Raw genomic sequence first — 14,558 nt, forward strand, 5'->3', positions numbered from 1 at the left:
ATATCTGATAAAGGACTTGTATCTAGCATATATAAAGAACTCTTACAACTCAATAATACAAAGACTAGCAATCCAGTTTTAAAATGGGCAAAAGATCTAAGAATATTTTTCCAAGGAAGATACACAAATGGCCAATAAGAATGTAAAAATATGCTTGAAGTCACCAGTCATTAGGGAAATGCAAATCAAACTACAATAAGGTACCACTTCACATCCATGTTAGATAGAATGTGGAGAAATTGGAACCACATATGCTGCCAGTGGGATGTAATATGGTACAGCCACTGTGAAAAAGTCAGGCATTTCATCAAAGGGTTAGACATAGAGTTGCCACAGGACTGAGAAATTCCACTCTTAGGTATAAATCCCAAAAAATTGAAAACAGATATTTAAAAAAAAAACTTGTACATGAATGTTCAACGGTAGGATTATTTAGAATAGCCAAAAGGTGGGAACAATCCAAATGTCCCTCAATGAATGAATGGATAAACAAGATGTGGTCTATCCATACAATGGAATAGTATTCAGCCACAAAAAGGAATGAAGTACTGATACTTGCTATAGTGTGAATGAACCTTGAAAACATTATGCTAAGTGAAAGCAGCCAGTCACAAAAATGCACATATTATGTGATTCCACGTATATGAAATGTTCAGAATAGGGAAATTTATAGAGACAGAAAGTACATTAATGATTGCCAAAGGCTGGAGGAACATAGGATAGAGAGATGATAGCTAAAAGGTTCTGGGTTATTTTTTGAAGTGATAAAAATGTTCTAAAATTAACTGTGGTGATAGTTGTACATATTTGTGAGCATATTAAAATCTATGCTAAGAATTTTCACTTTAAACGGTTGAATTCTACAGTATGTGAATTTCCATGTTAATAAGGCTGATTTTTTTAAAGAGTAAGGCAATGATAAAAGATTACACACAAAAAATACAAAGGATATGAAAAGACAATTCCCAGAAGAGGAAACGAAGTGGTCAATACACAAGACTTGGTATTGACCTCATCAGTAGTCAGAGAAATGTAAAATAAAGCAATGAGACGTATTTTTATTTAACTACATTCTATTGACAAGAATTAAGAAAGAATAAAACATACATATGATGCTTGAAATAATGCAGAGCAATGACCTTTTCACACATTGTTGGATAGAGTTTAAACTGCTAAATAGTTTTGGAAAGTAGAATGGCCATGTCCATTAAATTTAAAATACTCATACTCTTTGAATTCATGGCCCCTCTTTTAAGACTCTAGCTCATAGAAATAAAATACGTGTGACTACACTTTAAAGAATCTTTATTGCAGCATTGTTATGACAAAAGGGAAATTAGGTGGAAATGGAAAGATATTTATGATGCTTTATTAACTGCAGAAAGCAATTATTAATTGAAAGTAAGGCCTCAGTTTAATTTTGTAAAACAAACAGCAATAAATGTATATGGGAATACAAACACATATAATATTTGTGTGTTTACGTGAGCATGGAAACACTTGTAGACTAATATATAATTATATACCTTCCCTTTCTTGAGTAGTTTTGTATTGCTTTGCTAGTTTCAATGAAAAGGTATGACATTTGCAGTTTGAACGACAGAAAACATTTTTAATTAACAGAGGGTGGGTGGGGTAATTAGAAAGGGAGGGAACGCGCTAATTTTGCAGCCATTTTGTGTGCGCTCCTCTTACAGACAGTGCGGCGGCCCAGGCGTCGCGTCTACGCCGGGGATTACAGTAACCCGGTTGTCAGTGATGAGTCAGAGTGCGTGGTGCTGATGCTGCTGCCATTTCATCACCTTTGCGAGCGCAGCATCCATCCCTCCGCTATCCGGGCGCCTGGGCCTACCCAGCTTCGGGTTCCCAGGTCAGCGATGCGCTCGCAGCAGAGCTAGATCCTGCCGAGCCGCGCTCTCTGAGGCGTCGGCGGGGCGCCCCCTCCCGCCGTCCCCGGTCCGAGCCAAGGAGACCTGCAGAGCCGCGGCCATGGAGGCCATCTGGCTGTACCAGTTCCGGCTCATTGTCATCGGGGATTCCACAGTGGGCAAGTCCTGCCTGATCCGCCGCTTCACCGAGGGTCGCTTTGCCCAGGTTTCTGACCCCACCGTGGGGGTGGATTTTTTCTCCCGCTTGGTGGAGATCGAGCCGGGAAAACGCATCAAGCTCCAGATCTGGGATACCGCGGGTCAAGAGAGGTTCAGGTGGGAGCGCAGTCCGGGCCCGCAAGCAGTGGGAGGGTCTTCGGGGTTTACACAGCCTCTGGGGAGAGAGACCTTCCTGGTCCTAGTCGCGGTCCAGGAGGGCAACACTAAGGGTCTTGGGGATTCTACCGAAGCCCACCTTTGACTAACCCGGAGTTCAGTGCAAGGAAAGAAGCGCCCTGGCAGGGAAGGCCGGTCAATAACGCATATTGCTTGCACCACAACTCCACCAACCTGCCCCTTGGTGGCTAATAAACTAGCTGGAATTGATTTCTGTATCTGTAATTCATCAATCTCAGTCCCTATGTTATGTACTTTCAAAAATGTTCCCAGGTCCTCCTAACATAACTGACAGAGATTTAGATACATAAATACATGTGTATTATGTTTTATTTCCATATCTGTGTGTGTGCACATATATATGCTAACATATGTTCTAACATAAAGGAAATACATACGATTGATTCCTTCTTGCAACCAGCACACATTCAGTGATCATCTACTATGTGCCAGACTCCGGGCTTGTTTCTGGGAAAACAGTGTGAGGAAACTCACACAAGGGGATGCCATGTAATCAAAACAGACAAAGCCCCTTCACTCTTGGAACTTCTGTGCTAACATAGTTGAGGGAAATAGATAATCAGCAATTACAAAAATGTGTCTTGCTCATATTTGTATGCCCACTCCCTACTGTAACACTTGGCACATAATGAATATGCTTAATTTCAATGAATTCATTGAATAATCAATGAATATGTTTACTTTCACTCAAAACCCTTTGCTTTGCTTTTGTAGCATGTATTATTTGTAATTAAATGTATGAACACAGAGGAGGAAAGGTTAACTGGAGAAGATGAGACCGGATGAGTATGACTGCCCAAGCAAAGACAGGAAACGCCCAGGGATGGGAAACAGCATGAATAAAGACAGAAGTGAGAGGGAGCAGAGTGTACACAGAAAACTTTGCAGGGAACAATTTGAACTAAAGTAGAGCAGCAGGAACCAGATCAAGAAAACTCAATAGCCCAAGTTTATGATCATTTGCTCATTTATCTATTGAAAACTAACTAAGCATAGAAGATACTGGTTGGGTAATTGAAGAGTGGTAAGGAGAAATAATTACAAATTTAAGTTGCCTCCAGCTCCTCACTTCCACAAACAACACTGTGGAAAATTCCTTGTACAGGTTCACTTTGAACTTGTGATTGCATTTCTCCTAAGCAAAGAAAGGTATCTTTTATGTGTTTGTCGGAATTTCTTTCTATATGAACAGCCTGTTCACATCCACTGCTTATTATTTATTGGGCAGTATGGACTTGTAAGAGTACTTTATAGATTAAGAATATTAACGCTTTCCTGTCATGTATGTTGTAACATATATTCCTAGTTTATCATTTGTCTTTTCACATTATTTAAGATTTTTTAATGTAAGGAGGAATTTAAGGTTTATGTAGCCTTATGTCCATGCTTAGAAGGCCTTTGTCACTTTCTTTGCTAAGTACTCACAAACAATTGATTTCTTGAATCAAGCTTTTCACAAATCAAAACCTTTGCTTGTTCATGTCTAATTTTCTGGTAAATCTACCATTCTCCATGAATATTCAAACCTAAGAGACAAGAAATGCTTTCAGTCCCCAGGGCTGATTTGCCTGATTCTGGAGACTTAAACTCATTTGTAAGTTTTACTTTTACCATCATCTAGCTTGGACTGTAGGTCCCTGGACAATGCTTGTTCTGTTAACACTGGGCCATTTTCCCTAAGCTATTGAGTCCTTCATTGTCTATCTTCTTTATCTGAGAAGACAGAAAACCTAAAAATAGACATAGATTAAAAAAATCACAGTACTCTAAAGCAAGTGATTGCAGAGACAAATAGGTCTGTACCCTGTAATAAGCTTTAATACACTGTAAGCAAAGTGCCATAATGTATATTTATAATGAGGCTCCTCAAGTCAAGAAGTTAAAACATGTGAAGTTTCTTCTGATGGCTCCTGAGTTGGCCTCTCTGAAATGTGTCAGGAAATAGGGCTGAGAGGCACATTGCCTGAACCCTTCACCATCTTTCTTTTTCCATTCCCACAGGCCTGGAAAATAAAAAATAAAATTGTGTTTCTCCTCACAGAAGAGATTGAGGATCCCTGTTAGCTAATAGTAATAATTAATAATAATAATAATAATGGAAAGAGAAAAACATGATAATGATAAATGGAAAAAATGGAGTATATAGCAAGATACCTACTTTAAATATTTTAACTATCATAAATTCCTTTCTATGTTTTAAAAATCCTGTTTCAACTACTAGCATTTGTAATGAACTCTCTACGTCACAGAACACTTTAATACCCATTGTTTCATTTTGCCTCATGGTAACACTGTGACTTAGGTATCCTATTTTGCAGAAAAGGAAGTTTCTGTCAGTTATTCAGATTTGGGGGGTGGGAGAGTTAGTTGTAGTTTTACCTGAAGGCAAGAAATAGAACTAAGATATGTCCCAGGGTCACTCTACCAGTGCTGAATCCATGGAAAATGCCTAAAAGTTCATGAGCGTTCATTTCTAGAAGATACCCATCTCAAAGTTTTACCCAATTGGAAACTCACATATTAGTATTATTATGGAGTGCCATTTGTATTCCCTTGTTTAAAAAAAAAAGAAAATCATTTTTATCAAAGGACTGTGTCAATAACCAGGAACACTTGAATATACTGAGTTCATTGACATGCAGAAGTTTGGGCACGGCCTTTATTCTTTACTTCTTTCTTGTGTTTTAGATCCATCACTCGCGCCTACTACAGGAACTCAGTAGGTGGTCTTCTCTTATTTGACATTACCAACCGCAGGTCCTTCCAGAATGTCCATGAGTGGTTAGAAGAGACCAAAGTACACGTTCAGCCCTACCAAATTGTATTTGTTCTGGTGGGTCACAAGTGTGACCTGGATACACAGAGGCAAGTGACTCGCCACGAGGCCGAGAAACTGGCTGCTGCATACGGCATGAAGTACATTGAAACGTCAGCCCGAGATGCCATTAATGTGGAGAAAGCCTTCACAGACCTGACAAGAGACATATATGAGCTGGTTAAAAGGGGGGAGATTACAATCCAGGAGGGCTGGGAAGGGGTGAAGAGTGGATTTGTACCAAATGTGGTTCACTCTTCAGAAGAGGTTGTCAAATCAGAGAGGAGATGTTTGTGCTAGTCAGCTCTTTTATTTCCAAAACATGCTCTCCTACTTGAACTGAAAAGTAAGAGAAATAAATAGAATCTTTGTGTAACTGACGAGAACTCAACCTCCATTTGGATACCAAGTGAGCCTCCTTCTCAGGGGGACTCTGACAGACTCATGTGCGGGTGGATGGGGGTGCCTGCGTGCTGTGACCAAGGGACTGAACTGTGGCCCATGCTAGGCAGTGGCTGCTCCATCAGCCCTTTGTGGACCACATGTTAAGGGCCTGGGGTTTAGGAAGCTAAGTCCCAGGAAAGCATACCTACAGACAGGACAACTATTACTTGGTATTTGAGCTCACCTACAGGCCATGAACATAAAGAAACACATAAAGGGGAAAAAAGTATCACATTGGGGACAAAGATTATGAGCTCTACTTATTCCATGAGAATACCCTGCACCAAAGGTGTTTTCTGGGTTTGGTTAAAAGGTACCAATTAGCTTTTAACAGCTTATCTGTAAAATGAGGAACATAGACCAAAAGGTCTGGTGTTCAAGTAAAGATGATGTGAATATGAAAGAAAGGCTATCTACACAGTTATTAGCACATTTGAACACACTTGTGATAGAATTACCAGCTGTATGAAACAAATCGTCCCATGCAAATTACCCTATAACTAGGAAAGGGACAAAGGTAAAGCCCATTCAGGTATTATTGACAAGAGGGCTTTAAACAAGTGAATAATTGCACAACTAAAAAGACATTTGAACTGTGTGGGCTATAAGTGTTCTTACCACCAAGACACTGGATTTTTATTGAAAAGAACCACATACAGCAATGGCAATGGGGAGTGGGATAGGGATAAAATACTCACCCCAAATGACCTTGGCCACCTGTCTGCCGTATATGTACACTGAGCTCCTGTCTACCCAAGAGAGTCAGCCCTTAATTCTCAGGTGAACAAACAGCTAACTGCATCAGCAAACTGGAATGGCTGGCTTGAAGTTTCCATTATTTTCTTGAAGAGAGGTGACGCTTTAAATTACTTTTTGGATTGTAGCCAGTTCAGCTAGGCAAAAGCCATACTTTTCACAATTAAAAAAAAACTATTCTGATTAGAGTCAGGTTTCTCATATCCATTGTGATAGGAAGGCCTAAGAATGGCAAATCGCTTTGAGATATAATATTGAACTTCAGCATGAATGTGACTGAATCTGAAAGTTTGGGAATTTGCTTCAGCCAGAATAAAGAAGCCAAATCATGAAAATTATGGAAGACTGTTCTGCCACCTGTGCCCCAAGTTGGATGAGCAAACCACTTTGGATCAATTCACAGCATTAATTACAAGTGAACTGATCATCTTCTCTATATTCATTTCACAAGAGCTGGCTTAGGTGGGGTAATTAAATTGCCACCTTTATGGTTGTAAAAGACAAATAAAACATGGCAAATTTGATTAACACAAAATTTCATCAACTGCTATACTTAAGTATTTAGAAGATTCTGAAAGCAAGATTATCCAGTGGGTAAATGAGAGTTGAGTGGATTCTGTCAGTTCAAAAAAGGAAAGAAACAAAACTTCTCTACAATTTTCTTGACTAAAATTTATTGTATGTACACTATTCCCACTCCTGGCATTTTTTGGCAGGTTTAAAAATATTCAGCATAAATCCAGCAGAGGTGGCTGAGCTTAATTGCTTAAATAAGTTCTAGAAAATTTAAAAATCATTTTAGTAGAATTCAGTACCGTTGTCACTGCAATAAGTGGGTTTTAGAAAATAAGTGTGAAAAAAATCAGGTGTTAATATAATACTAAGGATAAAGCTTTAGAAGCTATTTTACTACATAGGTAAAGAAAAGATAAACTAACTTGTAACAAAGACCACAACTGCATGTTGGATTAGATTGTCTCATATTTCAGAATAAAATGTACTGTATACTTTTCCTCACTTTGTTGTGCACTGTAATGAAATGTGAACAATGCTTTATTTAGCTGTATGTGAATGAAAATATGCTTGTATTTAGTAAAATGATTGATTATGTGACTGTGAGATTCCAAGTGTGTGTTATAGCTATTTCCAGAATCTGTTACTACAGTGTAGCAACTCTACTACCAAGGATATCAATAAGATGTAACATATACCATACACAATCGTATTCACCATTATCTTAAAGTCAGAAAGAGAATGATTTTTGAAAGTTATCTGACCATTATATCAAAAGTCACTGGGACCTCAGTACTTCCTGGTGAGCCTAGGCCACTTTGAGAAAAGTTGGTTCCGTCAAGCCTAAATCTTCATCGTGGTGATTTTAAATCAAGAGTCTTAATTCTGTTGCCAGGTAGTTGATTACAACTATTATATTCCCTGGAAAGCCTTCTTTTTTCCAGGCTAAGTTACCTCAGCTTTTTCAAATCCTACTACGGCATATTTTTTATGCCAGGATCACTTACAGTGTGGCACCGACATAAGAACACTATAGTTTAGCACATTTCCCAGGATTGATAGTGCAGGTGGGGGGGGGGGAGGGTAAGGAAAAAAGGAAAGATAATGGATTCTGAGTCTGGGCATAAGTAGATAGGTAGGCTAAGTTCTGTACAGCTTTATCACTTTCATAGTTAAGAGGGAATGGAAGGGAGGGAAGGGGAGAACAAGGAAAGAAAAAAGGAAAAAACAACAATGTAATATCCCCTTCTCCTTAAAATGCTCCCCAGGGCTTGATCATTTTTTCTTCATTTATATTAATTCTCTTGGTGGCTTCATTCAGTCCCATGGCTATAAATTAAATCTATAAGCCAATCAGTCCTGGATTTTTATCTTCAACTTGTCTATTTCCCATGGACTCCAGACCCTTATAACCAACTGCTTGCCTGACATCCCCACTTGAATGTCTACCAGGCATCACAAATTTAACATGTCCCAAATCAGGTTCCTAATCTTCCTCCCCAAATATGTCCCTCTCATAGTCTTCCCCTCCTCAGTAAATGGCAACTTTGTCCTTTCATCTACCTTTGCCAAAAATCTTGGTATCACCCTTGACTCCTTTCTTTCATAGTCCACATCTGATCTATCGGGAAATTATGCTGGCTCTACCTTAAAAGTATAACCAGAATATGACAGCCTTTCACCATTCTCAATGCTAACGCACTGGTGCTGTCCACTATCATTTTTCTGAATTATTATGATAGCTGGTCTCCCTGCTGCCACTCTTGTCATCTCCCCTTCCCCACCCCTGCCATGCTTGCAGTCTATTCTCTACATAGCAGCTAGAAGGAGCCTAATAAAACATTAGTTATAAGCAATCATCTACTCATAATTCTCCAGTGGTTATACATTTTACTCAGCTTAAAACCCAAAGTCCTTCCAATGGCCTGCAGAAGAACCCTTGGAAATAAATTCTATCTCCATCTCATCACCTCTGTAACCTCATTTCCTAACCCTCTTTATTTTACTCCAGTTAAATGGGTTCCTTTCCTGTTCTTCAAACGCACTAAGCACATTCCCATCTCAGGGACTTTGTATTTCCTTTTCCCTCTGTCTAGAATTCTTTTTCCTGAGATATCTGCATGGATTGCTCTCTCACCTTCATCAAGTTCGGGAGCTAGCAGCTTCCAAGAGTTGGAAGCAGTTTCCTCATCCTAGGGAAGACGTGGCTCCAAAAGTCATTGCTAACAGCTCAACCTAGAGTCTTACTCTTTAGTCTTCCCTGGGTAACAATAAAGTGTAGGGCACACAGAAAAGGGAAAGGAAACGTACAAGGAGACAATGAAATCCTGGAGAGTACATTTTACAGGATGGCATGAACAGTAGTATCAAAATGCAGCAGCGGATTCAGAAAGATAAAAACTAAAATGAATCCCCAGGATTTGAGAGAACAGGAAGTCATGAGTGGCCTTTGCCAGTATAGTGTTGGTGGGATGATTGCTGCCTATATCAAGCCTCTCAGGAACTTGGTGTTCTCAGTTCTGTCAGAGGACCAATTCTCTTCTCTCTTTCTTTTCTCTATCCTCTCCTCTCCCTAGACAATCTTACCTACTCTTGTGACTTCAGTTACCATCTTTGCATTGCTGATTCCAAAATCAGCAACTCTAGCTCACTTTTCTGCACGTTATACCAATACAGCCAACTTGACTACTAAACACAGCCACAAATTTCTCAAACTCAACATATCCAATACTAAAATCAGTGTCTATCAAAATGTGCTCCAACCACCCCAGTCTTCCTCAGCTCTATAAATGACACCACCTGACACTACCGTTCACAGAAATTGGGAGTTATTCTTAAGTCCTCACTCCCCCTCACTTCTCATATCAAATCTATCATGTAGCACTGTCAACTCTAACTTCAAAATATGTGTCTGACCCTGGGCAACACAGTGAGACCCCATCTCTACTAAAAAAAAAAAAATTAGCCCAGCATGGTAGCACATGCCTGTAGTCCCAGCTACAAGGGAGGGTGAGGTGGGAGGATCACTTCAGTGAGCTGTGATCACACCACTGGACTCCAGCCTGGATGACAGAGCAAGAACCTGTCTCATACATATATATATATATATATATATATATAAAATCTGTGCGTATATATATGTCTGCCATTTTTTCTCCATCTCCATTGATATTACGTTTGTCCAGGCCACTATCAACTCTTACCTGAACTACTTCATTATCTTCCTAACTAGTCTCCCTACTCCTTGTTCCCACTCCCATGATATATTCTCAACATAACAGCCAGAGTGATCTTTTCACAACATAAGTCAGATCAAGTAATTCCTCTGCTTAAAACTCACTGGTGGTTTATTGTCACATTTAGAACAAAATCCAAATAAACCCTACATNAGAACCTGTCTCATACATATATATATATATATATATATATATAAAATCTGTGCGTATATATATGTCTGCCATTTTTTCTCCATCTCCATTGATATTACGTTTGTCCAGGCCACTATCAACTCTTACCTGAACTACTTCATTATCTTCCTAACTAGTCTCCCTACTCCTTGTTCCCACTCCCATGATATATTCTCAACATAACAGCCAGAGTGATCTTTTCACAACATAAGTCAGATCAAGTAATTCCTCTGCTTAAAACTCACTGGTGGTTTATTGTCACATTTAGAACAAAATCCAAATAAACCCTACATTTCTTAACATGGCTATAAGGCCCTGCATGATCTGGCCTGGGTCTACCTCCCCAACTCTGAGGTCTACAAAAGCAGGAATCTTACTCATCTTGTTCACCAGTATTTCTCCAACTTGTTGCAAGTTAGGTGCTTGAATAATCTATACATACTTGAATGAATGATTGTTTTCTTGCTCTACTTTAATCCAATGACCTTGAGTCTTACTTCACATCAGTAAAATACACACATGTCCCTATCTTGAAGCATTACCAAATTTTATACAGCCTCTAGAGTTCTGATTATAAGCTATGGTTGCTCACTCTCTCCTATGAGCCCTGCCTTTAAATGTCTTTAGGACGTTTTAGGCAATCAACCAGTCCCCATTGCCAGTCTATTAATGTACCCCTTGATTTTGTTTTCCTCCCCCTTTTTCCTGGCTCTTGTAGCCAACAGCATTCAACCATAAGTTCCTAAAGAAAATGACTGTTTAAAGCTTGGTCTATTTCTTTCTATATATTTTTATTTCAATTTTCAAAAGGTTGTTTAACATAGTGGCTAAGAGTATGGATTTTGGAATAAAACAGACATTGAGTTCAATTTCTGGCTACCAGTTATGTGTGATTCAATCTCTCTGAGTCCCAGTTTACACATATATAAAATTGGATAATAATAGTATTTAATTCATAGAGTTGTTGTGAGGATGAAATGAGATAATCCATATAAAGTACTTAGCACAGGCTCTGGCATTTGGTGAACATCACATAACAAACTTACTCAGAAAAGGTTACGTACTATAATATGTTTGCACCTAAATGAATCTTTTTCATAAAGGGTAACACATACTATGCCATTACCTTTTTCACATATTGTATATTCTCTTCAAATACACAAGGACAGAAGCTATGTCTGTTTTTGCTAACCATTATATCTTTACAGTTTATCAGTACCTGTACACATTTGCTGAATGTGATCAAGAGTTAGTTGACATACTAAAGATGACAGAGCAAAAATAGAAGAAAACTGGGTCCTTGATAATGTCATTGAGCTATAGATTTAACTACCCTGGAGTCACCCTATATTAACATTCCTTGCTACATGAGTAATAAATCCCATTTTAGTTTGTGCAATTTTTTTTCCACCTATAGCTGAAAGTCTCCTGATACGAAAGTATTCCACTGTATGGATATACAAGTTATTTAATCAATCCTCAGGTTATGTGCAAATTTTGCTGTTATAAAGCAATTCTAATTATGTCCTCAAGTCAAAATCCTAGAAGTAGAATTTATGAATCAAAGAAAATATACATTTAAAATTTTGATATAATTGATTAGATCGATATTTTTAAATGTGCATATCTTGGTTAGTGGTTTTCTGTGGCTTGCAGCTGAAGCAGTCCTATTTATTAGTATGATCTCCTTATATATGTAAATTAGTTTTTTATTCATCACATATGTTGCAAATTTTTTTAGGTTTTTCTGATTTCTTAAACTTTCTGATGGTTGTTAATACAGAAGTCTCTCATATATAGGTGATTAAATCTGTTGTCTACAATAAACTGGAAACAGTCTTTGTCTCAGAATTGGGGAACTGATGCCTGGAAGACGAGCTGTGAGGAAGACTTAATTTCCATTGGATAACATTTGTATCTTTTGATTTTTGTGTCATGTAACTTATGTTCTCTTTCTTGTACAGTATGTTGTCTTAATGTTTTTTGGCAATAGTGTTAGGTTGAGATAGGCCTTCCCCACTCAAAACTAGAAAATGGTTTTCCTATGATTTCTTATAATGGATTTGGAATTGACTTAGGTATAGGAAGCAGAGATAGGGATAAGAACTATTTTCCCAAATGACTAGCTATTTGTCCCTCCACCATCTGACACTGATATATGGCAGGAACAAGTGTCTTTACAATATTTGCCCAAGAATATGTCATTCAATCTTTGTCTTTTTCCTGCTGTTATATGTTTCTGGCATTTTGACCTTAAATTATCTTTAATAGGCTATGGAACTTTTCACTGCATTATTATTTTACTAGGTGCTTTTAGAAAGAATGCATATTGACTTTTTCAAATGTCTTTCTGGTACCCACTGAGGAAATTAAATGGTTTTCTTCCCTTAACCTGTTAATGTAATTAATTATATTAGTAAATCTGTTTACGTTAAATCATATTTATTTACATTCTTGGAATAAACTCTACTTGTTCATAACATATTTTTAAAATACTGCTTAATTTAATTTACCAACATTTTATTTAGGATCTTTGCATTTAAATTCATGTTTCAGATTGGTTCATAATACCATTTTCAGAAAGGTATCCCATGGGGATTACAAAGAATCTAGGTGTGTGTTGGGGCACCTACAGTCAAAACAAATTCAGAAAATTGTGGATTAAACAAAGCAAAATAGTATTCTGTAGGACTACTGAATACTATGGTATATTGGGACTCTCCATTGGGAGGTAATTTTATACAGCATCTCCTCAACTTATATGACAAAATAACTCACTTTCTGAAGCATCTTAACAGACATTTCAGTGAAAAACACATTGGGAAATGTTGATCTTTTGTGCTTTCTGTCAGGTTTTGGTATCATAGTTATGCTGGCCTCATGAAATGATGAAATGATTAGAAATCTGTCTTCTTCTATACCCTAGAATATTTTAAATAACGTGGGGTGGTCTGTTTCTTGAAGGTTTGATAGAATTCACTCATAAGAGCTTTTGCTCCAGCATTCCTTTTCTTGTGTGCGTGGAAAGGGATATAGATCTTTGACAATCCTTTCCACTTATTTCATGGTTATGGCTAGATTCCATTTTCAACCATAATATTGACTGTTTTCATTTATGTTCATTGCCCTTCCCTGAAACAGGATTATATTTTCCTCTAATGACGTAGGTTTGGCCATGTGACTGGCAATGTCGCAGCTAGAGGTTTTTCTACTAGCTTGGATTCAGGAGTAAAGTCAACATGGAGCAGAGCAATCCTTGACCTATAATGGACATGTAGCCACCAGGACTGGGAATGACTACCACAGCATGTCATAGCCTATCTAGATTAACACCTACATCTGGCTGGGTGTGGTGGCTCAAACCTGTAATCTCAGCACTTTGGGAGGCCAAGGCAGGAGGATGGTTTGAGGCCAGGAGTTCGAGACCAGCCTAGGCAACATAGTGAGACCCTGTCTCTACAAAACAAAACAAAACACCGCATATATCCTCATGAGTAAATTTTGGTAATTTATGTTTTCCTTGAAAATTATCTATTTCATGTAGATTTTCAAATGCATTGGCATACAGTTGTACTTAGCATAATTTAAAAATTTCTGTAATGGTGGATAGACCTCTCTATCATTTGTAGTCTTGTGTGTTTTCTCTTTCTATTACTTATTTTGATCGGTATTTTCAAATAACCAGCACTTAGTTTTATCAATTTTACTTTCTCTGCATTCTAATTTATTGATTTTTAATGTTATCTACATAAAGTCATACTTTGTCCTTTTTTGTGTGAATGAATATTTCCCTGGTTCTTCATATGCCAACTAATTTTTACTGTACTCTGAACATTTTGAATATTATGAGATTCTGGGTCTTGTTTAAATCCTATGTAGGATTTTGATTTTTTGCTTTAGCAGGCAATCAACCTGAGTAAATTCAAGTCACACGTTCCAACCTGCAGTGGTCTATCCTTTTGTTCACTTCTTAGTCTTCAATATACTAATTAGAAACACATCCAAGCTTGTGCAGCTATGGGGTTGCTTTTCAGAGCTCCTCCCTCTCCTTGTCCTCCATCTCCAGCACTTTCCACTTCCCTGAAAATTCCCTTTTGGGTGCTCTAGGCAGAAATCTTGGGCTTTAGCTATCCTGCTCTGCTGTGCTGTGTCAGGGGCCATGCGGCAGGAAAACTAAAGGAAAAACTTACCGGTTAACTCACTGTGGGTTCATTGGTACTCCAAATTCAGTTGTTCTTTCCTGATAGCCTACTGGTATTTTATTTTCCCTGTCTTTAAATAGCTGTTCCATGCATTCTGCCTAGGTTTTATAGCTGCGCTGAGCAGGGGAGACAGGAT

The 14,558-nt window shown here is 38.2% G+C and overlaps 1 protein-coding gene across 1 annotated transcript; it reads left to right on the forward strand.

Annotated features, from left to right (window-relative positions):
- Positions 1 to 1,688: 1,688 nt before the first annotated feature.
- Positions 1,689 to 7,413, forward strand: RAB39B (RAB39B, member RAS oncogene family). The gene is made up of 2 exons (XM_017889932.1): positions 1,689 to 2,204; positions 4,974 to 7,413. The coding sequence occupies exons 1-2, from the start codon at positions 1,990 to 1,992 to the stop codon at positions 5,398 to 5,400; spliced, it is 642 nt and encodes a 213-aa protein (XP_017745421.1). The 5' UTR covers positions 1,689 to 1,989; the 3' UTR covers positions 5,401 to 7,413.
- Positions 7,414 to 14,558: the final 7,145 nt, after the last annotated feature.

This window comes from Rhinopithecus bieti, unplaced genomic scaffold, assembly GCF_001698545.2.
Source record: "Rhinopithecus bieti isolate Rb0 unplaced genomic scaffold, ASM169854v2 scaffold_20096, whole genome shotgun sequence".
Lineage (NCBI taxonomy): Eukaryota > Metazoa > Chordata > Mammalia > Primates > Cercopithecidae > Rhinopithecus > Rhinopithecus bieti.

Excerpts from the sequence above, each read along its gene's own strand:
- RAB39B (XM_017889932.1), top strand. The coding sequence starts at position 1,990 with ATGGAGGCCATCTGGCTGTACCAGTTCCGGCTCATTGTCATCGGGGAT. Across the intron at positions 2,205-4,973 it reads GCGGGTCAAGAGAGGTTCAG|ATCCATCACTCGCGCCTACT; the intron begins GTGGGAGCGCAG and ends CTTGTGTTTTAG.